This window comes from Harpia harpyja, chromosome 7 (genome assembly GCF_026419915.1).
Source record: "Harpia harpyja isolate bHarHar1 chromosome 7, bHarHar1 primary haplotype, whole genome shotgun sequence".
Classification (NCBI taxonomy): domain Eukaryota; kingdom Metazoa; phylum Chordata; class Aves; order Accipitriformes; family Accipitridae; genus Harpia; species Harpia harpyja.
The window spans coordinates 29,374,680-29,401,992 of record NC_068946.1 but is presented as its reverse complement, the minus strand read 5'-3'; the positions used below and the strand labels follow the sequence as shown (position 1 = coordinate 29,401,992).

General features: G+C 46.5%; 3 protein-coding genes across 15 annotated transcripts in view; 1 reads left to right on the top strand and 2 right to left on the bottom strand.

Moving 5' to 3' along the window:
• The window catches only part of PIKFYVE (phosphoinositide kinase, FYVE-type zinc finger containing), a 70,931-nt gene extending 69,885 nt beyond the window's left edge, over positions 1–1,046 (bottom strand). For all 12 annotated transcript variants that reach the window (XM_052791277.1, XM_052791283.1, XM_052791278.1 and 9 more), the window contains exon 1: positions 676–1,046. In XM_052791277.1, coding sequence (XP_052647237.1) covers positions 676–1,046 — 371 coding nt within the window. The remainder of the gene's footprint in view (positions 1–675) is intronic.
• Positions 972–14,884, top strand: IDH1 (isocitrate dehydrogenase (NADP(+)) 1). 2 transcript variants are annotated; one of them, XM_052791330.1, is made up of 9 exons: positions 972–1,078; positions 3,910–4,037; positions 5,670–5,961; positions 7,721–7,826; positions 10,450–10,627; positions 11,076–11,227; positions 12,308–12,448; positions 13,225–13,387; positions 13,906–14,884. In XM_052791330.1, exons 2-9 carry the CDS (start codon positions 3,916–3,918, stop codon positions 13,997–13,999), a joined length of 1,248 nt encoding a protein of 415 aa, XP_052647290.1. In that variant the 5' UTR covers positions 972–1,078; positions 3,910–3,915; the 3' UTR covers positions 14,000–14,884. The 2 variants fall into 2 exon arrangements, with proteins under 2 accessions (XP_052647290.1, XP_052647287.1); XM_052791327.1 differs by lacking the exon at positions 972–1,078 and adding an exon at positions 3,715–3,802.
• A 1,935-nt stretch (positions 14,885–16,819) lies between these two features.
• LOC128143726 (shugoshin 2-like) lies at positions 16,820–25,898 on the bottom strand. The gene is made up of 9 exons (XM_052791296.1): positions 25,729–25,898; positions 25,182–25,325; positions 24,047–24,222; positions 23,719–23,781; positions 23,011–23,105; positions 21,922–22,190; positions 19,339–21,303; positions 18,027–18,153; positions 16,820–17,149 (listed from the first exon to the last, which is right to left on the bottom strand). Exons 2-9 carry the CDS (start codon positions 25,321–25,323, stop codon positions 16,945–16,947), a joined length of 3,042 nt encoding a protein of 1,013 aa, XP_052647256.1. The 5' UTR covers positions 25,324–25,325; positions 25,729–25,898; the 3' UTR covers positions 16,820–16,944.
• Positions 25,899–27,313: the final 1,415 nt, after the last annotated feature.

Here is a 27,313-nt window from a genome sequence, read left to right as displayed (position 1 = left end):
CGGCAGCCCTGCCCAATCGCCCGCCGATGGCGGCGCGCCTCGCCGAGGCATCGCCAATCGAGTCTCCGCGCCAATCCACCCGCCGGCCGCGGCCATAGGGGCGGGGCCGCTGAGGCGGCCTCCTCCGCACCGCCTGCCGCACAGCCCCGTCGCCCCGTCACTGCGCTCCACCTCCGGCCCGCGGCCCTTCTCCGGCTCCGCGCTGCGAGGAGGCGCCTCCTGGGCGTGGCAGCTCCAGGCTGCCACCGCGGGATCCGCCGCCGCCCTGGCAGTGGAGGGAGCCCGAGGAGGCGAGTGTGCCCCCCCGGCGGTTCCTCCCCGGTTCCCACTCCCCGCCTCGTCCCGGCCCCAGAGGGGTGCCGTCTCCTGCCCCTCGGGGCGGGGAGCCCCGCTACTCGGCTCGTCGTAGTGCCGACACGGCCGCCTCCGCGCCAGCCAACGTGTGCGTGTCCGCGCCCGCCCGTGTTAGGCGCATCCCCTGGGCTGGGCTGCGGAGCGGTTCCGCCGGGACCCCGCAGCCGGGGGCAGGCCAGCACGGCGCCGAAGGCAGGCTGGCCGCCCGCGCTCTCCCCGGGGCCAGCTCCAGCAGTCCGGGCACGCCCGAGCCCCCTCGGCACCCAAGCCTTCGTGCCCGCCAGCACCATCGGCGTCCCTGTGGCGACGCAGGCCACTTACTGCGGCTGTCTCGGGAGAGCGCGGAAAAGGCCCGGCCCGGCGGGCAGGCCGCCGCGCTGTGGGCTGCCCGGCCCGGCGGAACGGCCGCGGCGCGTTACGTGCTGCCGCGGCCTCCTCACGGGGAGGCATCGGCGCGCGAAACCCCGGGCAGACCCGGCGGGGCGGGCACCGCCACGCGCCGGCCGGAGAGCCACGGGGCGAGCGGGCCCACGCGCCCGCGGGTCAGTGCCGAGCAGCCCCTCCCCCTGCCGGCCCCGCCCCCGGCCCGCCGCCGGGAGGAGGGGCCGGCAGGGGGCGCCGCGGCGGCGGGGCCGGGCCGTGGGCGGGGGCGCGGCCCCATAAAAGGCCCCGCGCACGGCCGGGCCCCGCATCGCCGCGAGAGCCAGACCGGTACCGCCCGCAGGTAACGGGGCCCGGGCCCCGGGCCCCGCCGCCCCCTTGGTCCTTCCCCTCCCGGTTGCGGCGTCCCCCGCCCTGCAGAGGAGCCCTGAGAGGGTGGTTTCGGGCTTTAAGGGCTTTTCTCCCGGCGGTTCGGGGCGGGGGTTCCGCGGCAGGCTGCCTGCCCGGTACCCCCTCCCGCCGCAAGTATCGCTGAAGACGCCCCGGGTGCTGAGGGGGTGCTCGCACCACGGACTCGGCCTCCCCGGCCTGGGACTGGGTTTTCTCCCCCGGCAATCCAGATCCCTCTTAACAGTCGGTGGTGTCGCCTAATGCCGGCTGCGCTTAGGGCCCCTGGCGTACCCTGGGGCAGCCCCCCTGGGCCGGGGGGAGCGTCCCCGGTCGCTGCCGTGCTGGCCAGGCCCGGCAGCGCCGTGCCGGGCTGGTGCCGGTGCCTGGATTTCAGCCCCAGTTGGTGGCCCCGGCTGCAGCCCGGGGCCTGGTCGGCAAATCCTACCTGTGCCAGAAGAGCTAGGCTGCGTGGCGTTGTCAGGGGCGGGCGTGGATGGAGGGCAGTGCAGCTGAAAAACAAGTGCAGGCAAGATCTCGGTTAGTGACAACGATCTCTGCCGCTCTCCCTGGGAGTGTGCCTGGTCTGAAGAGATCTTCCCTAAACCTGAATTAAGCAGTTGTTGCAATAGGTAATTATTGACTGTAGGGCCCAAGTCCTTCCTGAGGACCAAGGAGTATTTGGAAATTCACAAAGTTTCTTTTAAGCTGCCTTGGCTAAATGCCTGGGTTAAATGTATTTAAAGAAGGGTTGCTCTAGGAGAAAGACCTTGCTGACTTTTGGCAGTTCTGGAGCATATAAAAGCAAAGGGGAAGAGTGACAGAAAGAGTTGAACTCTAGGGAATGTGTGCTCTCTAGAGGAACCTCTTGGCATGTTGACTCTGGTGCACGGAGGGGGGATGCTACTGCAGTACTGCCCCTGTACATAGAGAAACTGGGGTCATCAGTGTTTGAGGAGGGGAAAAATACTGGGGCCATGACCAGATAAACATGTAGGATGCTGTCAGAGTTGTTTAAGAAGCTGCTGTTTCCACATATCAGTGGGGATGTATCTCAGTGGAGGTGCGTCTCATGCTTTTGTTCCCCTTGTGACAGCAGTACCATATAGGTCTGAAGCCAGCTTTGCAAAACCTATTGCTAGGACTGACATAGTCTAATTTGTCTGATCTAAGTAGGGACCAAACCACAAAACAAGCAGTGGTGAGTGGGTGTCTGTGTACATTTTGGCTTAAATGAATCAGACTGTTTCTCACGCTGTGTAAGTGCCAAAAGCAAAACTGAAGTCTCCTGAGTAGTAATCCTGTGCCTAGGCCATGGGAGTGTAATACACAGTCCTTGTTTAGATAGTCACAATTGAAAATTGGGCCCAAAATACTTGCATAAATAAACTGAGTTCAGAGTGTGGTCATATGAAGTTGAAGTTTTCCATGAGGACTAGAAAGGCCTAATATAAGCCAAGATACTATCTTTCTTTGGGATAGGAGTGCCTTGGACTATTTAATTTTTCAAGTTTATGTGCTCATAGTAAATAGAGTCTCAGTAACTCACAGCCTTGTTTTACTTTTTTTAATTTTTGCTCTTTAAAAAAGTTTGATGCAGTAGCTAGAACATAGCTTAGAAAGTTTATTCTCTTCCCAGACTAAAAATGTTTAATGGATTGGATTTTGGAAATTCAGCACAAGTTGGTTTAATTAAAAAAAAAAACAAACCAAAAAAAACACCCCCAACCTGAACAGGGGAGCAGTCTCCCCACATGCTTGTAACCTGAGGCCCTTGCATTGCAAACCTCACACCTCTGAATAACTTCATCTAGATTAATAGACTCTGTGTACAGTAGTACCCCTCATTCTGGATAAAGTGATTCATGGACCTTGGTATCTGTGAGACTGCAACCTCAGGCACGAGGGCTTGGTATCTCAGTGTAGTATCCTAACAACAGCTGCATACAAGAAGGGGGCTGTCTTGGGAGAAAGAACTTGCCAAGTCATAGCTCTTGCATAATCAGAGCTGACAACCAAGAAACTGTGGCTGTCAGAAAGCAGGGCACTGTGTTAGAGCAGTTCAGTGGCTTGTGGGGTTGGGTTTTGTCAAAGAACAAAGTGCAAATAGAAGGGCAGAGTTCAGGTTTATTTTCTGAGGCTTTGTGAGCAAATATCTTGGGAAACCTCTGTTCCATACAGAAAACAAATCTGTCCAGTATTTATTTTAACAGCAGAAATAAAGCTTGCCAGGAGAAAGTAGTCTTGATGTGGCCCTTGAATTTCTGTACCAGTTTCCTTCCTTCCTGCAGAAGGAAGTTAATAAAGAAGCTGACAATGTATTAATCGTAATAGTGCCAGCAATATGAGCTGTCATTAAACTAATATCCATTAACCCTTGTTTTTCAGAAGAAGAGGCAACTGGACTAGAACTTGTGAAATCTAAAAATAAATAGCGCTCATCTATTTCTGTGGAATTTGGGGGAAGAGTTTGGTCATGCTTTCAAATTCTTTTGTACAACCATAATTAAAGTTCATGCCCTTAGAACACACGTCCTTAAATCTCAGATATTAACCTTTATTTTTATCCTCAGATAGATCTCCCTAGGAGCTGGGGCTTTAAGAAGAATACCAGTTAGCATGAAACTAGGGATAAACTGTAGTTATTTTCAAGACTTTGAGGAGAGATCCTGTATGCTATGTTAGTACCTCTCTTCCAGTTGTGTTGTAAAAATGCAGGATACATGTATTGGTGATGTGTGTTGGCAGTTTTTAACTTAGGCTGGGTTTTTTTTATGTCTGTTGCAGCTCAAGATGTCTAAAAAAATCCATGGGGGCTCTGTTGTGGAGATGCAAGGAGATGAAATGACACGGGTCATCTGGGAACTGATTAAAGAAAAGCTGATTTTTCCTTATGTAGATCTGGATTTGCACAGGTAATGGCTCTATGACACACAGCCACTTTGTACTGCAATTTGCATGTGTCATTAGGCATTGATCATGTTTCATTCAGCACCAAGAGCCTTATAGCTCTTCCTGCACTAGTGCAGAGAGGCTAACTAGCCCTTCTTATACTGGTAAAGTTTCCAGCAGACTCCCCTAGTTAACTCGCCTACGGGCCAACCTCACTAAGTACTCTGGAAAACATGGCCTCATGGTGAGGGTATTTTTTCAAAGTCTGGCAGCTCCTCTGGGGTTCCTCATAGCGGTAAACAGTGAATGTTTAATTGTGAGTTAGCTCTTTTCTATACTGTGCCTCTAAGAAGGTCTCTCACAGACATGGTCTGCATTTTTGTCTCCTCTGTCTTGGCTTTCCAGCACCTGGGCAGTGTGCACAGCTTCCTGCATCCAAAACAATCAGAAACATGGGGTGTTTCAGCCACTGCCTGACTTGAAGCCTAGCATCTGCGGACTCGGCTTCTTGCCATCTCTGAAGATCTGCCCAGAGGGCAAAAGGGTGGTTATAGGGCATAGACTCTGCCCTGATGCCTGTAAGCTTGAGCTCTGCTGCTGGTAGTGTGAGCTAACTGTTGCAATTGCTCCCTGAGCCTAGGCTGTGCTCCTACACTCCCTTCTGGAAAAAACAAATACTAGCGGCTGGTGTGGCAAAAGGGACATGCTATCTACAGCATCTGGTCAAGCAGAAAGAATAATCTCTTCCCTTTCTAGCCACTGAGCTATAATTATTAGAGAAGTATCCAACTGCATTGCTCCTAGCCATGTGGACAGAGGCCTTCAATGGTATCTGCCACTATTAAACCCACAAGTCTGACCTCTTCCCCTGCTCCTGGAGTCATTTGTATGCCTCCTACATCAGCCTTTCTGCTTGCTGGTGTTGAGAACCAAGCAAACAGGAACCCAGCAGCATAATACATGCACACAGTCTGGAGAACATCCCTTTTCAAAAGAGGGGTGGGAGGAGGGAGAGCGGACCCCTGGCTGAGGCAGCACAATGGCTAGATTCATGTATAGCTGGCTATGCTTCAGGGCTGTCCCACGCTGGGCACCCGTTGTTCTCCAAAAGCTATTAAAACAGTGAGTGTGGGAAATGTGCTTCCTCTGACTGTTTGAGGGGAATATTGGTAGTTTTGCTGCCAGAGCAGGATTGTGTGTCTGTTGTCAAAGCAGTTTTTAAGCCTAGCGTAGCTTCATATGCTCAGGACATGAAGGAAGCCAGAACTCTCAGCACAAGAGGTTTGAAATAAAGGCCCATATTCATCTGGGGATTGTGCTGCTCCATACCATTAGAATCCCAGTCTGAAAGCTTCCATTGCAGGAAGCTCAGAAGGGAACGCAGAGGCGATACTGCTATGTCCCATGCTGGCAGAGAGTCTCAGCCATAAACTGAAGCTGTCCTCTCTCCAGCCTCCTACCAGCAGCAGAAGTATCAGTGTATGAGCCTATGTTTTCTTCCAGTCCAACAGCATTTGCAGTGGAAGAGGGATAACTTCAGTTATGGCAGAGTGCTGGAACTACACTGACAGGCACATATGGGGTCTGCTTTCTTTCCTGTTGGACATGAAGAAATGTCCTGGGCAGTTCTGACCGTCTTTGTGGGTTTGTTACAGCTATGACTTGGGCATTGAGCATCGTGATGCTACAAATGATAAAGTAACTGTGGAAGCTGCTGAAGCCATAAAGAAATACAACGTTGGCATAAAGTGTGCAACCATCACTCCTGATGAGAAAAGAGTGGAGGAGTTCAAGTTGAAGCAGATGTGGAAGTCTCCCAATGGGACAATTAGAAACATCTTAGGTGGCACTGTCTTCAGGGAGGCTATTATCTGCAAGAACATTCCCCGGCTGGTGTCTGGATGGGTGAAACCCATTGTCATTGGCCGTCATGCTTATGGGGATCAAGTGAGTCACTTCAGTGCTTATGTCTCTTTTTATCTGAACAGGCTTAGTCCTGACTGGTATAAAGCTACAAAGACTTAGACAACCCTGTGCTGCTGCTTTATCCCTTGCACTCCACCTGGGAGTGGGTACTTGCTAGCATTTTTTTTGTACAGCACCTGGCAAAGTGTGGGAGAGCCTGGTTCATGCCTCTCTTCCTTAGACAGTGTAACTGTATAAACAGAATTCAGGGGCCTGTGCTTGGATTAGATAGGTCTGTACCTAAACACAGGTTATAACTCCAAGTTATTTTTCTTCGCCTCTGCAGAACCCACCTCCCTACATAGCAATGTCTTTAGAAAATATCCTTTACACTGCCCATCTTTTTACTTCTCAGAAGGACTTTTTGGTGGCAAATGTTGCTCAGAGCAAAAATGGATCTGAGTGAGTGATTTTTAGAAGTGGCAAAGTTGCCTTTTGTGCATGGGTGTGGTTTTGTTTTCCTTTTTTTTTTTTTTTTTAACTGTGATCTGCTTCTCAAACTTACTTGCACAGCACTCCTGCAGAGTTGGTATTCATACTGGGCCCATCAGTCTGTGGTACTGAAGAAGGGAAACATCCTTTACCAGAGCTCTCCTGGCAGAGGTAGTACAAGGCCATGGAAGGCCCTAGCATGGCACTCTCTAGTGGCCTTTACAAAGCTCAGACAAGAATCAACCATACTGTCTCCGTGGGTAATGATACGCTGTAAAGCAGCCAAACATGACAAAAGACTTCTAGTAGAGCTGAGTGCTTAAATAGGTGGGTACACCCACAAACTGAGGGTGAGTCATAATATTAGCTGAGGTGGGAGGGTAAAATAACAAATTTCCAAGAGGAAAATAATTGCAGAGCCCTGACACTAGAAAAGAATGGGGTTCAACATCCTTAACAGTACTGAATAACTGAGAAGGTCAAAATAATAATAGAAAACAATGGATTAAGGGAGGAGGATTGAAACCCTGCCAAAGTATGAGATCAAAGTGAAAGGAATAATACAAGAACATGTAAAGGACATATGAGCAAGACACTTCTGTAACTTCAGAACAGCTCAGGGAACTGACTCCTTCAATATGAAGGAAACTACATGAAAAAGGATGACATATTTCAACTAAATGTGACCTTAAATAGTACTGTTCAGGACAGTTGGCAAGATGAGACACCATTTAAAAACTTGAGGTACATGTTGGTTCTTTTGAGTCTGTGTAGCTCGGAGAAGCAAAATGTGCACCCATTTACAGAATTCAAAGAACTTTTACTACAGATTGGCCTTTCAAATGTCATATGATGGATAGAAATAATGGCTTTTCTTAAGGTGCTGTATGACTTTCCCCTTATTCATAAGATCAGTAGTTGTGATATGAATGGGGTTTTTTGAGGCAGGGAGAGGAGTCTTTCTACTCACAGACCACACTGCACTCTGGATACTTTGTACTTTAAAACTGCAGTGCATCTGCAAAAATACATACTCTGCCAACTGATGGGGCACAAGAATCTGTAAATTTTTTCCCTTAAAGAGGAAGATATCTTCTGAAATAGGCAGGCTCTTAACTACTTGTCTTCGTAATCTAGTAAATTAATCCAATGACCACACGGCTGAGTAAACAGAGCCTGATCAATGGGGTTTTTTGGTACAACTGTTTATGTTCTTCTGCACCCTGCCATCCCAAATGCAGCTTGTCTTTTATTGTTCTGTCCTCCTGATAGATAAAATCATCATGGCGATTTTTTTTTTTTTTAACAGTACAGAGCAACTGATTTTGTGGTACCTGGGCCTGGAAAAGTAGAGATGACCTACACTCCAGAAGATGGAGGCAAACCAGTCACATACCTGGTCCATAACTTTGAAAGTAGGTATTATCTTTAAGTTGTGATTAAAACTGGTATTTTTTTGTTTAATTCAACCTTAAAGTATTGGTCAGATCTGTTTGATGGTAAAATATGACTTTGAGGTAGAGTGGGGGAGAAGGTCTGGGCCTTATTTATCTGGGAAGTACTAAAAGTTAAGTGAAATCTTCCTGGGATCAAAAAGGCATATCAAACACACAGTCATATTAGACTGGCCATCTGTCATGCTCCTTGTATGATGACTCTGGTAGTGGCATGTATGTTTTTTCTCTCTGATCATAGGGAAACTTGCTATCTAAACAGGGCGTGACCTAAGGGGAGATATGTTTGAGAATAATTCGGGTATAATTCTTTCTGGTTTTAGTTTGTCTTACTGGGCTCTATATACCTTTGCAGTTTGTACCCTTCTTTATTAAGCAGTCTCTTTTTCAGTAGAAATGAGAACTGACACTTACTCTGCAAGGTGGAAAAGAGATTTGACAAAGATGCTCCTGACTGTATAGGCTCTAACTGTTTTAACAGATGCAGTCCCTCCTAGCAATATTGCTGTGCTGGTTGTAGACGTTGCTAGGCTCAGGAGGAGGAGCCCTGACATTGCTGGGCTTTGTTGCATGGAAACAATTACACACATGTTGCTAGAACCTAGGGTGCTTCTCTAGGGGCAGGATTCAGGAAAACATCACACAAGTCATGTCTCCTGCATATCAGTGATCAAAGGCTTCAGGTTTTGAAGCCTTATGGTGACCTATGTATGTGAGCATGCAATGTTTTGTTTCTAGCTACAAAAACCTAATACATCCATGTAAACTGCAGAATCCTAGTTTGTATGCAGTTGGCTTGGCAAACAGGTACCAAAACTGCCATATGACCTTCTTTTGTAATACTTGATTTCTCTGGCATTCTTCCTCACAGGAGCCTAAATCTCTGCTATCTCTTATTGCACAGCCTTTCATCTGGAGTTCACCTGCTTCACTGCCAGTCCTAATGTGTTTTCATTTGATAGGTGACTGGTGAGCCTGTAGTGGAGGTGTCTGGCAGTTCCAGCTTCCAGTCTGATTCACCACTCTGCATCGCATCAGCGAGCAGAAAGCAAGGAAGTGTAAAGATGGCAGACTATTGCTGTTGCTCTGGGGGAACTCCCCTCCCCACAGATAACTGTTGTGCCAGCATATCTCCACAATGCATAAAGGAAGCTTGTCCTATTGCTATACTAATATGTTCAAACTTGACACTGAATCAAGAGATTTTAGTAGGCAGTATGATTGTATGATTGCAACAAGGTTGGTTGGTTTTTTTTACCTATATGCAAATAAATATTTGAATAAAACTTAATAGCTGTCATCCAGCAACTATGAAATCATGGCTCCAGAGGACACAGTGTCTGTAGCTGATCAGACCCTGTTCTGTCCTTGACTCATTAAGTGAGGCAGGGGGACAACATGTATTTTTGCTGGTAACAACAGGAATTTCATTCCCTGCCAATATCAACTTTAAATGACCTTGCTATCTTAGCAAGCAGATAAACCTCCTCTGGCTTCCCCTCTTCATTCTGCACGCATGTCCATATAGTAACAACCATCTGAAGGTAAGGATAAATGCATATTAGGAGAGGGTATTTTCAAAAATAAAAAATAAAACCAAATCTGCAGTGTTTCTGGAGCAAAAATCCCTGATAAAAGGCACTGTACAACAAACTAGAGAGGTGGTGGTAGTGAGGTGCTTAAAATTAAGTACATGGTATCTACTTTTCACTAGAAACACAAAGAGCTGTGCTCTGAAGATGACAAAGCTTTTTCATGAAGCCCTAGACCTTACTTTCACCCACAGTCAGCCTCTCCCATGATCTGAATGCTGCTTTCTCCCAGGTGACCTGGGCTGTAAGTTTAAGGCACTTCCATTCAGGCTGTTGACACATCTGCATTACACAGTCTAAGTCATGTGAGTGTTGATAGTTCCTCAGAGCCTTCTTGGGACTTTCCCTTGCATTCACATGACTGCCGTGTTCTTCCCACAACTTGCTGGAAGTGAGCCTGAGCAGGTGAAACAAAGCTTCAGGGTAAGCCAGACACATGTGCTGAAAAGATGCAGGAATGCATGTGGGGACTTGTTTACCTGAGCTAGGCAAAGCAGCCTCTGACTGCCAGAGTTAGTTCTGCAGTGCAGTCAAAGCCTCAAGGTACAAGGCACTTAAGATGGGACCAAACCCATTTCTAGCTTTGACTGAGACTCCTGCTCCAAACTGCTGCCTGCTGCTTTGATAGAAAAAATACTTTGTGTTACTTGTATGACTAGTAGGAGTTCAAGCACGCTTGCTCCTGTCACAGTTTTGCTGCTTAGGCTGGATTAGGAATAAACTTCTTAGGGGTATTAGATCACAGTATTAAGATGTACCTAGCTGTAAAACAAAACCACCTTCCTATCCATGTGTCAGAGGACTGGTGGAACTTTGAGCTGATAGTGCAAAGTGAATCTTCTCCTGAAAGAGCCAGCCTTAAATTGAGAACTATATCAAGACACCTGGGGATAACACCAGCCTGCCTGCCAGAGTATGCTATGGGGAGACTGTCAAATCCTTAACCAAAATTAAATCTAGTTGATTCTTATCTGTTCTTTCTCCACTAACAGGGTGTGGTGGTGTAGCCATGGGAATGTACAATCTTGACCAGTCTATCAAGGATTTTGCCCACAGTTCCTTCCAAATGGCACTGTCTAAAGGCTGGCCCCTCTACATGAGCACCAAGAACACCATCCTGAAAAGATACGATGGCCGCTTCAAAGACATCTTCCAAGAGATCTATGACAGGTAACCAGGATAGTTGCATACTTGCTACTGCAGTGGATAAGTCTGCAGCAGGAATATCCTCTCCAACCTTGTGAGCTGCTACAGTTAATTCAGCATTCTCAGACACACAGCAGCACTTTGTGGGGACTGTGTGCCTTCCCTGTCACAGTCTCCGTTGTCCTGCAGGACACAGTACTCAATGTTTAAAGCTCTGCTAAATGTGGCTGTGGTGTTCATCTCTCCTAACAGAGTCACAGGTTCTCTATGGGCTCCTCTGTGATTCTGAAGCAGACTTGCAGTGGCCTAGCAAAGCAAGCGAGCAAAAAAAGAGTAAAGAAGATGGAAATTTCTTTTAAGTTTGTTTTTTCTCTCTTATTTCTATGCACCTCACTATGTACAATTACTTGCACAAATTGTGCAATCCCTGTTTTTATCTATATGATGAGTTGTTCTGCTTTTTGTTTTCCAGAGAATACAAGTCCCAGTTTGAAACCAAAAAGATCTGGTATGAGCATAGGCTCATTGATGACATGGTTGCTCAGGCCCTGAAATCTGAAGGAGGCTTTGTCTGGGCCTGCAAGAACTATGATGGGGATGTGCAGTCTGACTCTGTTGCGCAAGGTGTGAGATGTTTCCTGTGCTACACTGAAGTATCTTGTGACCTTGTGTCATATCTTATGTAATGGCCCAGGAGGTGGTGTAGGGTCTCAGAACTTATATTTCAAACCTGTGGCCGGTCATGGAGATATCAGGCAGGCAAAGAATTTCTGATTTCACTTTTACAGGAGAATCCATTGAATGTAGACTGTGTAGTTGCACTTCTTTACAGAATGGCAGTTACTACCAACATAGTAACTGATAGGCTTTCCATTCTAATGGAAGGTATCCAGACAGCTGGTATTCTGTCACTGTCAGCTTGAATTAAGCTGACTGATGGTGAGTATACTGGCAGGTGTTCTATAGATAAGTAAGACCACCTTCAGGACCTAAAGCTACCTGTCAGGTGTAAAGAGACTGATATGTTTAACTTTAGACTTGTAGTGCTTGATCAAAATCCTATATAACCAAGCTGCCTGGTGCCAAAACAAATACAGATGCAGAAACCCACAAGACAAGATGTGTGGCTTTATGTAATACGCTCTTTCTAAAGTAATGCCAGTAAACTGCATCCCACAGAACAAGGATGTGTGTTGGACTGCTGAACAAAGCAGCTGTCAAAGACACAGATCTCTGAAACCTACAGGGTTAGAAGTGATGTGAATGTCCAGTTTTGCCAGCTGATGGTTCTTTTCACTAGAGCAGATGCTCTTGATATGAAGTAGGTTTGTTTCCTATCACCCTGTGGGGAAGATAGTGATTGACAGCCCAACACTGCTTATTTAGGGTTCTTTGTTCTTCTACTGCATCTTTTCAATAAAAGTCTGTCTAGCAAGTTAGGTGAGAATACTAATTTTCTTAAAACAGTTCAGAATGTCTGCATATCTGTATTTCATGGTTCAGCAGCACTTTCTGTTCAGATGAGCTGTTATTTTGATGTGTCAGGACTGGCCAGTTAATTGCAGCAGCAGCAGCACTGCTGTTCAGGAATACTCACATCAAGGCTGGGAGGATGTAGGAGGATTGTAGGATGGTGGGATTAAGGGGAATTTAAGGGGGCTGTCCAAAGGAGACACTGAACTTTTTAAACTATGTGTTCTGTAGGCTATGGCTCTCTAGGCATGATGACCAGTGTGCTGATTTGCCCTGATGGCAAGACTGTTGAAGCAGAAGCTGCTCATGGCACGGTTACTCGTCACTACCGCATGCACCAGAAAGGCCAAGAAACCTCCACTAACCCCATTGGTGAGCTGCTTTTCATTGCCCTTCAGTGATCTGTACACATGAAAGAACAGGTTTGGAGTAAGAACATCTGCATCCTTTCTGCAGAGAATTGCTTCACTGAGTGGTGAAACTGGTAGTTCATAATGCATTTTTCTTCCATGGAGACAGCTGCAGCCTGGAGCAAAACCAGGGTGGAATGGAGTAAGGGTGAGCAATAAGCTAGTCCTAGCCTTTGAGACATGCTCTCACTCTTGAGCAAATGATGGGTTTATAGCCACAACAGCCTTAAGGTTTAGGTTGGTTGTTTTTTATTTTACTCCCCTTCCTGATGCTCCAAAAGACCCAGCCACCCATGAAACCACATACATACTTAAAAGCGTAAGTGCACCTAGAATGGGACACGAGGGAAAGAATCCTCTACAATTGCATAGGGACCAGAGTGTAATGTAATACCCGGAAGAAGACTGCACCCTTCTATCATAAGGACAACTTTCTGTGTAACCATAGAGTCCTACCACCGGTCTTTCTTTCCAACTTGGGCAGGAACAAAATAAGATAAAATGGCACGCACAGAGAGATTGCTGGAGGCAGTGAGTAGTTTCTGGGGCTTGCTTTTCTTTAGGGCTGCACAAAATGCAAAGGATGCCTAGATGAAGATAAGTGTTCTCTTTCCCATACCAGATTTTCTATCTTTTTTCTGTCTGTTTTATTAAAAAATAATTACTGTTCCACTTGACAGTTTAGAACAATGTCCAGGGAGTTCTGGAAGGACAGAGTAATCTAGTGTTCTCTCTTAGCCTCCATCTTTGCGTGGACAAGAGGACTAGCTCACAGAGCTAAGCTGGACAACAACACTAGCCTCAAGAACTTTGCAGTTGCCCTGGAAGAAGTCTGCATTGAGACCATTGAATCTGGCTTCATGACAAAGGACCTTGCTGCCTGTATCAAAGGCCTGCCTAAGTAAGTGTATGAAGTAATCAGCTGTGCTTGGAGGAGACTGTTTTACTTTGTGTTTCTGAACAACATTTTCTGGGAAGTTATTTTAGTATGGTGAAGAATTGCTGGAGTCTGGTCACAGAACAGGGCTCATCTGTGTACCCTGTGTTGTACAAACAGAACATGAGACATTCCCTGCTCCAAGTAGCTTAGTCTAGGTTGCTCTGTCTTTGCTATTGTACCAAATGCATAGGGGAAAAAATAAAGAAGGAACTGCAAAGATTTCTCTTATGACAGGCTGGCTACGTGGGCTAGATCCTGCCTTGTCCATTTATTAGGATGGAGACCTACTTCACTGCAAAATACCACCTGGCTACCTCTTCTCTAGAGCCTTTTGGCAAAAAACATCAGCCTGATGAGTAGGAGATAACGCTTTTGGGTTTAGAGGCAAGACTTGGAGTTCTTTGAACAGTGTTCCCCTTCTGTGAGCATTTGAGTGGCTTTACAACTAATGTCTGTCTTGTTTTGTTTCCCCCCTTTAGCGTCACACGCTCTGACTACTTGAATACCTTTGAGTTCATGGACAAGCTTGCTGAAAACTTGAAGGGGAAGCTGGCCTCCCTGCCCAAACTTTAAGGCATGGGTTCTACTCAAGCTCTATTAACAAAGCGTCTCCCACTTATACCAGAGTGTAAGTGGCACTGTATCACACTGTTGTGAACATTTCAAATACTAGACAAAAGTAAACATGTACACTTTTTTAAATGTTTAAAAGACCATGTTTTCTTAAACCCCTTGAGCTGCTGGGCTAGGCCTTACTTTTTGCTAAGCAGCTGAATGCAATAGCATTCAAGCTCAATGCGGGTCTGGATTCCTAATGTCATTCACAGTAGACCTGAGGTTTCTCTCTATGACTTTGATCTGTGTTTCTTTTCTCTCTTCCTCTCAGACTGAAAGCCAATCTGTGTCACAGCTCTGGTCAAACCAGTGGTGACTTACTGTCCAACAGACCTTAGAAATCAGAACCGTCCTCATCTTTCCAGTACTGTCCACTGAGTGTAAGTGAGCTTACAGGGCTATGCGAGCTCTGCTGCAGCCCCTCTCATACTTAATTTATCTCTTAGTGCCAACCAGAGCATAGTGTCCTGATACTAAGGGATTTGGTCCCACTGCTACAGTCAGGACTGTAGCATTTGAGAAGCACTTAGTAAATGCTACAAACAAGCCCTATAGGCTAAGAGCCTAATAAAGCCATGGTGTAGTATCTAAATGCAGGCCATGCATTTATACTCTTCTGACCAGATGTGAAGCATAGGAAATGTTATCTCTTCCCCCCCACCACAACTCAAAGGTGCAAAACTTTTTTTCAGTTGTCTGGGCTATTACTTAATTCTTCCTGTTGTGATACAGCAAGTCAGATTACGACTGTGAAAAACTATTCCATCCATGCTTTTGTGTTTGTTTGTTTGTTTTTTTAAAGAGTATTTTAGTTCAGATTAAAATAAAAGCCAACTAATGTTCTTTGTGTCTCTCCTTCCTTTGTGTGATTAGCAGATACGGGGAAATAATCTCTCCCGTCTTAGAGTTTTAATTTGTTCTGGCCCAGGGCAAGATGTGATGTGTAGTGTGGTGGTAAGCATCAGGTAGTGCACAAGAATTTAAAGGTACCACTTCCACTGAAACTTTATATTAGTCCCAAAATAAACTCAAATTGATGTATCACCACTCAACAAAGATCAGAAACTGGTTATATGCGAGGCAAATTCTTACCCTGCAGCTGACTAGCTTTAAGTGTTGGTTAGGATAGAAATGCAATGTTAAGACTAGATCAGCTAGTATTAACATTTGTTTGGGGATGAGCCATGTGTTTGAAGCACAGCTCTACAACTGCTAGCAGCTGTCACTGTGCCTTCAATATGAATGAACACAGTAGTCTGCTATTCTGTTATTAACACAAGCTTATAAGTAGTGCAGCTGGAAAAAGTCCCATTGCTGACCCATAGAAGCAATGGAAACAATCATCAGGAACATCTGGAGATCTATGTTCCTGCCTGGCTTCTGACAGCCATAGTTCAAATTACTGTGCCAGAGTCAGGCAGGTCATACTACTACAGCACCTCTAACAAATTTCCTGTTATTTACTAGCTCCTGCCTCACTTCTGGAGTTACAGAGTACCAGAGAAAGCTTAGTGCCTTTCAGGAAACTGAACAAATAAAGGTGCATTTTTAAATCTTATACTTTTTGTTTGTTTTAATGACTTGACAGTATAGCTTAAGTGTAAGCAATCGAGTAGCATTTACCTGACTGCAGATGGCACTATTTTCCCTCTGTATTGACAAAATTTCCATCTTCTGGAGGATTCTGCAGAGTACAGCAAGACCCCATCTATCCCCATCTACCTTTGTGAACTGATGGCTGTTGCTGAAGTGCTGAGGAGAGAAAGGAACACTTGTCTCTGTGTTGGGAAAAGAAGCAGTAAGTGTGGTCATAAGAACAGAGTGTCCCTCTCCCTGCTCTGCCATGGAGAAAGAAGAAACATTTTTCCTGCTTCCAAGGAGGCACATTCTCTTCCCTTTTACTACTAATATGATCACTTCTTTTCCCCACCACTCCCTCAAACATTTAATATCAATAAACTTAAAGGTAGACACCAGTAGACCCTAAAAAAAGCAAGTCCTGGAGGCCAGTGGGCACTCAGTCTGCAATGGAAAAGAGCACAGTATTTCCTGAAACAGTTGTCTGCTTCACAGTATACCACCTGCTTCATAGAGCTCTTGAGCAGGGCCCTTGTAGCTCCCACCACCAGTAATAGCCCTTTGCACCAACACTCCCATCAGCAGACCCCAGCAAAAGTTGCCTTTGATCAAAGTATATCGTAGCTTACCTTTAGTGCTGACACTGATGTAGTTAGATGTGTGCATCTGTGTCCTAGGTATTGCATGCTCAGGACTGGTGGAAGGCTCCGTTTTCAACTCCATAGTTATGCAAATCCCCACTGACAGCAAATACAGTGAGAGGGGATACATCAGTTATCTGACATGGCTCCCTTCCAGAACAGCAGAGAGCTCTGACTTCTAGGGCTCTCCAAGGCTTCAGTAGTTAACCCTAAACATGACTTCACAGTGGACTGCTCTACCTGCACGGAAGCCACCTTTTACAGAAGGTAATGCTAGGCAGCATGTCAGCATGCCTCTTCTGCTTGCTGTCAAAGCCTGGGCTGCTGCAACCCTTTCAGATCCTTTCAGCAGCCCTTGTGGGTATCTGCAATGCCAGAAGAGCAGCCCTCCAACAAAGTGTACTTTTCCCAGGCTTGGGTAGGGCCAGGAGAGAACTGGCAGAGCCCACTAGCTATCTGTGGTGCCACAAGCACTTGTGCATAAAGACTTTGCAGACAAGCACCCCAGCATTTAAAGGTGATGGAGGGGGCGGGGGGGAGGAAATAAATGTCACAAAGCTTTTATACTGTCCACACAGGAAACTTTATTTATAGTTTAATAAAAAATAAACTACGCAAATCATTAGAGAGATTCTAGCAGAGATGCACAAGCCCCTAGGAGCTTGGAGGCTGCCTTTTGAACCACTATTTTACTTCTGGCTTTATGTCTCTTCCCATTGTTATTAGCTTGCCTGCCTCGGCACTGGGACATCCTTCAGGAAGCCATTCTTTTTCCTCTTTGATCTTCTTGGTCATTTCCTTGGCTTTGGCAGTTTTCTTCTTTCTGGTTTTGCAGTGAGGGGAGTAGAGGAACTCTGTGTTTGTAAATGGGTCACCCCGCCTCAGTTTCCTGCAGAACCAAAAGGGTTAGATTGAACCATCAAGGTATTTCTTGAATACATGTATGATTTCAGTCTCTAAAGTTTCTGATTTTACTGAAATGCTTCCACTATAAGATGACTGAGTGGTACAGTTTGTTCCTTGTCCAGTACAGGAACAGCTGTACCAGTACAGAGTACCTTCTGACCCAGTATAACCAACTCCTCACAGAAAGTTCAAACTGTGACACTTTTCAGGAAAAAAAAAAAACATAGCATTACCCAGTATCATAACAACAAAGTCATAATTTTAGGAGTTAAATGGTTCTGTATAGTAGCCATTGGATGTACTGAATCTATAGTTTCTTAGGGAAAAGATGCAGCTACTTGTTTAGGTACTCATATCTGCCAGAAAAAGTGAATACAGATGGAGTCTGCTCGCAGGGGAGAACCCTCCTCAAAACCTAGCATTCCCTTCACTGAAACCCTATTAACATGGAAGTATTCCTCAGTTGTATAAAACCTTAGATATCACAGAATGGCAGCAAGTAAAATCGGGGGTTTTGCTTAGCTGTCTTTGTTTAGCCTGTATTTTATCCTCACATTAATCCCTCATTAGCACTGGTGTACCACAGATGCAGTCTGCTAAGAGATGTGCTCAGTTCAGTGAGGGAAATAACATCTTTGGTAGCTTGTTACCAGAAGCCTGCATATGCATCTGTGCTAATGCAGAATTTTGGTTTAACCACACTGTGGTAGAAGAGGAGGGTCACAGAAACACAAAGGGTAAGAAGAACTTAAAGACAAACAAAGTGACAGAGAGCCTAGCCCTGGAGAGTGAGCACAGGAGAGCAGAGCAGGGGTTGCAGCATGGGAACAGTCATGGGAAGGAAGAGTTTAAAGCCCAACCTGTTGAGTTTCGGCTCTGCATAGCAGGCTGGGTCCCGTCTCCGCCTGGATGAGCGCCCTGACATTTCTTCCAAGCTGGAGGAAGACAGAGTCCCGGCATTGGTCAAGTCCTGTAGTGGCCTGATCTCTGCAAAGGGAGACATTCACACATGAGTTGATCAAAGTGTTTCCAAATACTTGCCAGATATCCTAAGAAACACAGCTGCCAAACAGAGAAGGGGTGCATTACCAGGTTTCTCTGAACACTGCACAATCCTGAATCCAATCATGTTCCCTCTAAACTAAGGAGACCATTTTTGTCCAAATATCCCAGACCTGCTCCTCAAAAGTCAGCTCATGCATCAAATTACGTTCCTTACAGAAAAAATACAGGTCGCTAATACTGCTAGTATCATTGGGCCCTGGTGTAGTAGAAAAATGATACAAAAATGATAGTTGATAGTTCTAATGCCCAGGAGCTTACAGCCTGGAGGAAAAAGCAAGCTTATGGCACCCAAACAACCTACAAGACTTCCAGGAAGGCACAGTACCCTGCCAGTGTTTACTGCAGCTTTCAAAGAAAAGTCAGCCAAGAGGCAGAGGGCAGAAGAACCAACTTCTTCCCTCTCTACAAAGTACAGCCCACTCTAGCTATAACAGGCCTGTTTGTCAACAGCTACAGGAAGGAAAAACCCCACAAAACAACTCTCTTTACAGAATATCCAATAACAGCAAGCTCCCAAAAAGGCTCAGCTTCACTATTGTATTACCAGCCAAGGGATACATCCTCCAAATCCTTTTAAAAAACAAACCAAAAAAAACCACAACCAAGAGAATTTAGGTAGCTCCTGATGAATTTCCATTGAAGATACCACCCAGAGGTATAAAGTCTAAAACCTTGCAGCACTAACCATTCTGGACCAAAAACCTGCCATCATCATATTCTGTGCCCCAATAACGCTGACTCTAGTAGGAAGGGTCAGTACCAAATTATACTTTTCAACTGCTTGAGTAATTGATTTTCTAAATTGACAGGCATGCCCTGTAGATAACAAGAGTGGTAAAGCAAGACTCACAACACATGCTCCTAGTCTTTTCCCAATATCCACACATGAACAAGTGACCAGAAATTCTTACAGGAATACTGATAAACTAGAAGCAAATGCAGCCACAGAAATGACTGGCCAGCACAAGTGGAAGTATAAATGGTGTATTGAACACTGATCTTTAACTCTGAAAAAAGAGAGGAGGGAAAGAAAATTATAAGCACTTGCTGCATGGATTTTTGGCACTCATCTCCAAGCACAGGTACCCTCCCCAGCCTACCACCTACCAGGTTCCTGTGAAGGTGAGCTCTGAGAACTTGATTCAACCTGGTTTCTTTCCCCAAGTATTTCCTCTGCAGTCTTTTCTTTAAATACCAGGGAGCTTTCCAGCCAAACAGAGGATTTCTCTGGCATTCTGTTGCCCTCAGTACTTAAGCTCTTGGAGACTGGTACATCTGTAAGCCTGGAGCTGACAAGCAAAGCTGCAGAACAGGTCACAGAAGAGGATTCAATACTGTGTGAAAGGTCCATAAGATTATTTGTAAGCGGTATCTCAGCTGTCTGCTCTTCCAGGAAGGCATCTGGCTCAGACAGCAGATCTGTAATGCAGGAAAACTTGCCCGTCAGGACAGTTTGATTGGATTCAAGTTCTGCTGAACTTCCAATGAGCACCTTGGCATCATCACTTTGTCTAGCCAGGGAATCAGTCTCTGGAGGTCTAGTGGTGTTCCTCTTCCTCCGAGGCTTTGGTTTGGGATAAGCGTCTTTTTTCGAAGCATTTGTGTTGTTGTCAACTTTAGCTTGCCCCTTTTCTTGAAGGCTCCCTGGCTGGTTTTTATTCCCCTGAGGAGCTGCCATCCTCTGAACTCTGGGGATTTTGCTAGCTTTGCTCCCAGGAATAGACCTGGAAGGCACAATTTCACCCCCTTCAAAATCTGTCTGGATACAACCCAAGTTTCCTGCAAGATCCAAAAGATGGACAACGTAAGTTTTCCTGCTACATTTAACATTACCTGGTGAATCCTTCATGCTCTCCTTAGCTACTCCTCGAACATCTATACATGGCCCAAAAACATCCACTTCGTTTCTCTGATCACTACAACTGCTTTTCCCAACAGTCGTCTTCCTGCTTGTCTTGCTGCTTCTAGGCTGTTCTTCAGCTTTGGCCTCTGGTATTTTCACACAGTTTAACAGATTCTCCTCATCAGAGTCATCTCTTTGCCTAACTACTCTAGTTTTTCTGTTGGTTTTCTGTCTGATGGCTTTTGTGCTCACACTTGAATCCTCTTGCAAAGCACAGGCACCTGAGGTCTCTTTCCTCAAGAAAAGTGAGTTTTGTAGACTGGAATCACCTGAGAGAACTTCATCACTTGAAAAGGTACAACCTGCGCTTTTTGACAAGCTCTCCATACTTTGGGTCTCAAAAATAGCTTCCTTCTTAGCCTGTTGCAGTAAGTCACCATTTCCAAGACTGTGCAGCTGCGTTAGATTCACCGCATATGTTCTTCTGAGATCTCGGACTTCATCAGGAGAGCCGGAATGTCGCTCCACACCACAGTCTCTGCTCTTCCTGTTGAAAGCCCCCACGCAAGCCTTCTGCCTCATCTCAGAAACTTCAGACTCACTAGAACATGTTGCAACTTTTGGCTGAAGAAGCTTCTTTGCATTTTGAGCACTCTCTTCACCCTGAGCTATACCAGGACTACTTTCTGCATAGTTTTTAATTGCATTTGTTTTCTTTTTTCCTGTGCTTGCTTTTTTAACTGTTGTTTTCTCACCAGTTTTACAATTACCTTTGCTTTTAACCTTCACAGGAACAAACTCAGGGACTTGGCTATAGCTGGCGTCCATTTCAACACCATGCTCAGTTTCTTCAGCCTGTGGCTGATCACAGAAAATCTCTTTATCCAAAGATTTTCTATCAGGAATAACAGGGGTTTGAGTAGGTGAAACCAGGGAGCTGGGAGATTTCAGCTGTGGCTGTGTGTTGCTCTTGCTGGAGCTGCTGCTGTCCTTTGTGATACTCCACTGAGCTGCCGGAGCGGAACTGACACATGGGAAAATATCCACACCAGAAGATGGAGTGCTTGTTGCAACCAGGGTGGAACGCTTTCTCCTCTGAGTAACATGCCCTTGTGAGAGACGATCAAAGAAACGTTTTGCCATCTCATCACCCTCATTTGAAAAAGGATGACTCTCCCAGGCGAACGCTGGCAAATTGTTGGGATTTTTTTGCATGGCACACAAGGCCTCTGTTGGAAAAACAAATTTCATTCCTAAGACTGAGAAATGCAGCAGGCAAATGCTAGCTTTCTCTATACCACTAAACACCACGCCCCACACACTGCCACAAATCCTGAGCATAGAAAAGGCATGATTTTGTCTCTACAGGGACTCCCCAAACTTACTGTGTAACAGAACTGCTCAACTGGCTCCCCTCAGAACAGAAAGCCAGCCCAAAGCAACATCCCTTAGCCAGCCCTAATATTTAGGAATGCTCATGATCTGTATGAGAGTTATTATTTATATGGCAAATCCACAAGGAACAGAAGACATGCATCTAGTCAGATTCTGCTCCTTCAGACATTTCTGAAAATCTTATGTAAGTTCAGTGTCTATTACTCAGAAAGCCTGATGAGCAATCTTGAGCTATTGCAAACATGCCAAATTTCCCCACCAGGACATCCCATTCTGGGATATATGCAATTCTAGCAATATCAGCGTCACTGAACCATGCAGTTCCTAACAGTCATTAAGAGCTGCTGGAGTGATGGTTAGGAGCTAACTGGAGCTATGGCACTGCACTCATTCATTTCTGAACACAGACATGCAAAATCATACCAGAAGAACAGCAGAAGATGCAAATTTACCTCCAAAGATGCAAGAATCAAGAAAAGCCTCTTGTGCTTCCATTGCTTCAGTCGGCTTCTTCCCATTCTCTTCTTGGTGGGATTGAGGCTTCTCAGCAGGCTGTGATCGAAAATTGTCTTTGGAGGCAACAGGCACAATTTCCAGGGACTCAGTAGAAGCAGGTCTCTGAAGATCTAGTGAGGATGTCTGTACTGCTATAGAGTTGCCACCTTGCTGTCCTGCATCACACAGCTTGGAAATGGGCACCCTCATTGGCATCCCTGCAGCCCTGGTGAGAAGGAGTAACAGCAATGGAGCATGTTTCATACCTGTGACAGGCCCTAGAATCCAGCAGAATAGCTACAGCTTTCACTTCCATCAAGAGTTGTGGAAATACGTTTCTGAAGGCTTCAAGTGCAGAAGAACACACACTGCCCAGCCAGGACAGATTTTACATTTTTATGCAAGCACAACTTGTAAGAAAAGCACACTGCTGTGGACACAGAAGCAGGAGAAAAACACACTGAGGCAACAAGGAAGTAAGGCCTCTCAGCACACCAGTTGCAACCACAGGTTCACCTCGCTGTGGAACACCAACACAGCTGCTTAGAGATATGCCTGTGGGCAGCTCCAAGGGCACCCCCATGTTCAAAGGAGAGACTAAACAGAGGAGAACAGAACTTCAAGTATATTTTAAGAGACCCTACTCTTACGTTCTTTCCAAAACACAAGTTTACATCATACAAGCAGATGACTATTAAGCATTTATACGTAACAAACATCAAAGCAGCCAGCTATGGCACACACTCACTCACTCGAGGAAATCTTGCAGTGCTCACCAGCTACAAAGGAAAAACTATCTAGAAGCAATGCGCTTTCAAACAAAGGAGGGAGAAGGACCAGTTTATGTGTAGACTTAGCATTAGGACAAGTAAGACAAGGAATGGCAGCAGAAAGATACAGAATAAAGGAAAACATCAAGCAGTGGTGGTTTAGAGAAGACATCTCATGTAAAACAGACAACGGGGCACACACGTAAAACACAAAAGGAAGTTTAGCATATAGCAATTCAGGACAAGCTTGGTAATATCCGACATTTTAAGGCCCACCTCACAAGCTGACCACCTGCAATATCATCGGCCCAGCTATCTTCAGTCATGCTGCTCTTCCGGCCATTGGATAAGGATGCAGAATTTGTATAGGACTGGAAAGCAAAGAAATAGAAGGGTGGTTTAAAGCTCTTGCAATCCCCTGTGCGGCCTCCTGCGCAGAAACAGCAGAAGCTCAGTTTCACCCTGGAAAGCACGCCAAATACCACCAGTGACCCTCTCCCATTTAAAATTGCACAAATTATGGAATAAATTGCAGCAAAGTCAGATTCTGTCTCCACAGGCTTAAGGATGAAGTTAAACTAGTTCAGATAATCTGAGACTAGGAAGCAGGAATATTTTCCCACCCGCCCATGAGACAGAACATATGGAAAGTGTCCTATTCCCTATCACAACTTGCCATGGCAACACTTAAAAAAAGAAACTGAAAAGAAGTTACAACCTGTCATAGCAGAATAGCCTACTGGCCAATACAGCCAACAACCCAGAGAAGGCAGTTTAAAACTGTAGCCTTTCCTACAGAAGAAGTTACCCCAGAAATTGTTAACACCAAGCTAAAAATGAGGATGCAGCCAGCACAATTCAAGCAAGCAAAGAAAAACAGTTGAAGCATCAAACACTGAAGTGAGCAGGCAACGCAAAGCAAAAGGCAGAGACAAACACAGCCCCCTTTTCCAGAGCAGTGTGCTCACATTTCCCACGATTTACCTCAGATAGCCGGGCCATCTTAATTGCAGCCACAAGGTTCTCAAGTTCTTTCAAGGTGTTATTCTATGTCAAGGTAATAAAGAGAGAGAAACCATAAAGACATTAAATCAAAACATCTGTTCCAACAAGGATGCTGGTAGCCAGAGCAAGGCATGTTCTGGGGAGAACACAGCTTGAAATAAAGAGTAAGCAAATGAATGGTGACATTTTTCATATGCAGAGACTATGGACAATCAGCAACAGCTCAGTCCTCCCAAGGTTGAGATGTTACTGCTGCATACCTTGCCCACTGCCTCTCCCCATGCCAACCACACCGTTAGTGCCATACCAGGAAGGAGAGCTTGTGCCGCAGCAGAGCATTCTGGAAGTGACACTGCTCCACCTCCTTCTGTAAGATGGTCTTCTCCTGGGTGAGCCGCTGCACATTGGCTTTCTCCGCATTGAGGGCCAGTGCCAGTGCTTTATTGTTGTGCTTGAGGGAGACTTTAATAGTAGAGGAGTTGTCTGTAAGGGATAGAGAAGCATCGCACAGAATCAGCATCCAAGGTCTCATCCACGCCTCTTCCCTCATCATACTTCTTCCTCTTCCCAGAATAGCCTCCCTCAGGCTCAGATGTCTACAACTCAATAGCCCCACATAAAGTCAGCAGTATAATTCCTTCCAGCAATGGAAGTCTCCAGAGAACAGCAGGAAAAACTTACCATAATAACCTGCAACCCTTCAGACAGACACCCTCTCCATCCTCAGTGGTTTGTGCTCAGTCAGCAAGCTACTGCTTCAATTCTTAACGAATGATGGTGTGGTTCAGGTGCTGAGTTTAGAAAGATATGCTTCTGACTTTGAAGAAGTTGCCTATAGCTCTGAGTCCTCATCTCCATCCAAAAAGAGGGAGAAAAACCTACTTTCCTCTGTAACAGCCCTTGAGCAGATTTAGATCCATGTTTCCCAATTTCAAAACAAATAAATAAAAGTAACAGAAACATCTAACTTTTTCCAAGGTAGTCCAAATTATCTCGTGCACTATCATTGCATTATTTCCCCCATAAAACACAAATCACAGTTGGGCTAGCTTCTGCACAGGATTGCATCTACACTAAAATACTTTCCACACCTCTTATTTTTGCTGTTTAGACCCTGAGGACTCAGTTACCCAGACACAGCCGTCTAACGCCATCCGAGATGCTGCCGAGAGCAGCCTGTGATGCGCCCAGCTGCTGCTCCAAAGGTTTTGCATTAAACCTGCCAGTCACAGATACCTCAGACACCTTTGGGCACCTCAAGTGGCACTTGACATTCATTTGCAGGGTACTGAATTCACTAGAAACCCACAGGCAGAGAAGGAGCTGTTAAATACAAGCTCTGGGTAAGAGACTGCCACCCACCACGGCCACAGCCAAAGGCACAGTTACAAGCTGATGTAGCTGCCAGCCTCTGCACATGCTGCAAGGCAAAATACACTCACTGATGATTTTCGTTTTGATTTTTGATGCAAGCGAGGCATTCAACTTCGCAGTCCTCAAGGCACCCTTTTTCTTCTCCCGCATCCGCTCTCTTACACCACTCAGGCTGAAGAAGGATGTTTCGGCCGCCTCCCACGATGCCATAGCTGGAGAGAGCGACACCGAGCAGGGTTAGCACCCGTATTCTTCCCTTCGGCCGCTACTTACCGGCCAAGACTTCACACTCTCCCCGAGAAGCGTACCTGCGGCCTCGCCCCCCGCCCCGCTGACCCCCCGGGAGGACCTGTCGGCCGCAGACACAGGGCACCGCGCCGCACCTCGCCCCGAGCTGCTCCCGGGAGCGGCGGCCGCCGCGGGCCGTTACAGGCCCTCCACCGCCGCCGCCCGCCCTCGCGGCCCCTCAGCGCCCGCGGGGAGCGAGGCGGGCGGGTTCCCGCCTCACCTGCGTGCGGGGCGGCAGCCTCCAGCGCGGAGGGCCCCGTGGGACGGTGGGCAGCTGCTCCTCGCCGCGGCCGGAGAAGGAGGAAAGGGGGCAGAGGAAGCCCTTACCCGCCGGGAGAGTTTTGAATGCAACCGGGACGGTGGCCCGCCCCTCGCCCCGCCTCGCCCCGCCCCGCCCCGCCGGATGGCGGCCGGGGGAACGGCCGTTTCTCTCTGCTCCGCCGGGAAAAGCGGGGGCGAGACCCGGCGCGCACAAACTCCATCCCCAGCGCCGGTTGCTCCGGCGTGGGGAACGTTACTTCGCCCGTCCTTCAGGGCGCGGGCGGACCTGCCTGTGCGGGGAGCTCGCGCCGCCATTTTGCGCCGCCATGTCGGGCTGGGCCGGGCAGCCGCCGGTGAGGGGAAGCTCTCCGCCCTCCCGGGGAAAGGGGACCCCCAAACGCCGCCTTCTCAGGCGCCGCGGCCCCGCCACCCTCGTGGCTGGAAGCGCCTAGCTTTGAGGCCGTGCGCGTGGGGCGCTGCCGCCGCCGCCTTGCCTCGGGCACGCAGAGCTAAAACGCTCCTGAAGTGCCTCAGAAAAGCCCGAGAGTTGTTCTGAAGGACAAATCTCACCCAAAAGTTAAGGTTTGTTCGTCTGCAGAATTCAGCACCTGGCTTGCAGCCTTCACCTGCGAAAAGGTGACATTTTACAGTCCTATTAAAAGGAAATTTTTTTCTGAAGTAATTTACGTTTCAGTCTAAGTTGATGCATTGCTTTTCAGACACCTTCGAATTTGTCCTCAAGAAATTGACATTGCGTGTGCAGATGTGACGATGTTAAATATTTTAAGGAAATTACATGCAAGGAAAAAGCAGCCAAATAGTTTGAAGAACGGCAATTTACAGTGGAGGTGCGGAGGGAATTTGCAATACAAACAAGGCTGATAAAAACACTTCTACCAGCTGCCACAGGCATGTGAATGGTAGCCCTTGCAAGAGTCCTAAATCCTACTCCTGTTACTATTTTTTGTGGTATTTTTTAGTACATTAGCTGATGAGCATTAAATAATGCAAATTATTAAATAAATTTATTCCTTTCAACTTAATTCAGTGGTGGATTGACAAAACACCCACCACACCAGCCCTGAAAATCGGACCTGCAGTGGGTAACGATCCTGCAGACACACAGACCTGCCTGTTGTTTTATTTCTTGCTCTGGGGAACCCATGACTGGCATTAAATGTGCTATGGTGTGGGGAAAAGACTTAAGTGTCCTTCTCTAATACATATTCTGTGCTCCATGCATGACAAATTCCACAGTTCAAGGGGCCTAAACTTGATCGTACTAAGTTTACTAATTTACTAAGTTTATTAAGCACACTGGTCAGCAAATTAAATTAACAGTGGACAGCTTAAAACCAGAGACACTCTCCCACGCAGCCCTATTTAAACAGTGGAAATCTTTGCCAGGTGATATTGCAGATGTCAATTACTCGGGTTTCAAAAAGTGATTGGACAAATTTGTGGAAGTAAAAAAACAAGCAACAGCTATTAACTGCCAAGACAACATTTTTTGCTCAAGAAGGTCCTGAGCTGCAAATCAGTGGAAAATGGGGAAATACACTGAGAAACTTCCGTCTCTTCCCCAGGCGTCCACTAGCGGCTGCGATTTTTTTTTCACCAGGAAGAGCAAAATCACAGTGCCACTCCCCCT

Excerpts from the sequence above, each read along its gene's own strand:
- IDH1 (XM_052791330.1), top strand. The coding sequence starts at position 3,916 with ATGTCTAAAAAAATCCATGGGGGCTCTGTTGTGGAGATGCAAGGAGAT. Across the intron at positions 5,962-7,720 it reads GTCATGCTTATGGGGATCAA|TACAGAGCAACTGATTTTGT; the intron begins GTGAGTCACTTC and ends TTTTTTTAACAG. Across the intron at positions 10,628-11,075 it reads TTCCAAGAGATCTATGACAG|AGAATACAAGTCCCAGTTTG; the intron begins GTAACCAGGATA and ends TTTGTTTTCCAG.
- LOC128143726 (XM_052791296.1), bottom strand. The coding sequence starts at position 25,323 with ATGGCATCGTGGGAGGCGGCCGAAACATCCTTCTTCAGCCTGAGTGGT. Across the intron at positions 18,154-19,338 it reads CTCACCTTCACAGGAACCTG|AGATCAGGCCACTACAGGAC; the intron begins GTAGGTGGTAGG and ends CTCCCTTTGCAG. Across the intron at positions 17,150-18,026 it reads GCAGAGCCGAAACTCAACAG|GAAACTGAGGCGGGGTGACC; the intron begins GTTGGGCTTTAA and ends TTGGTTCTGCAG.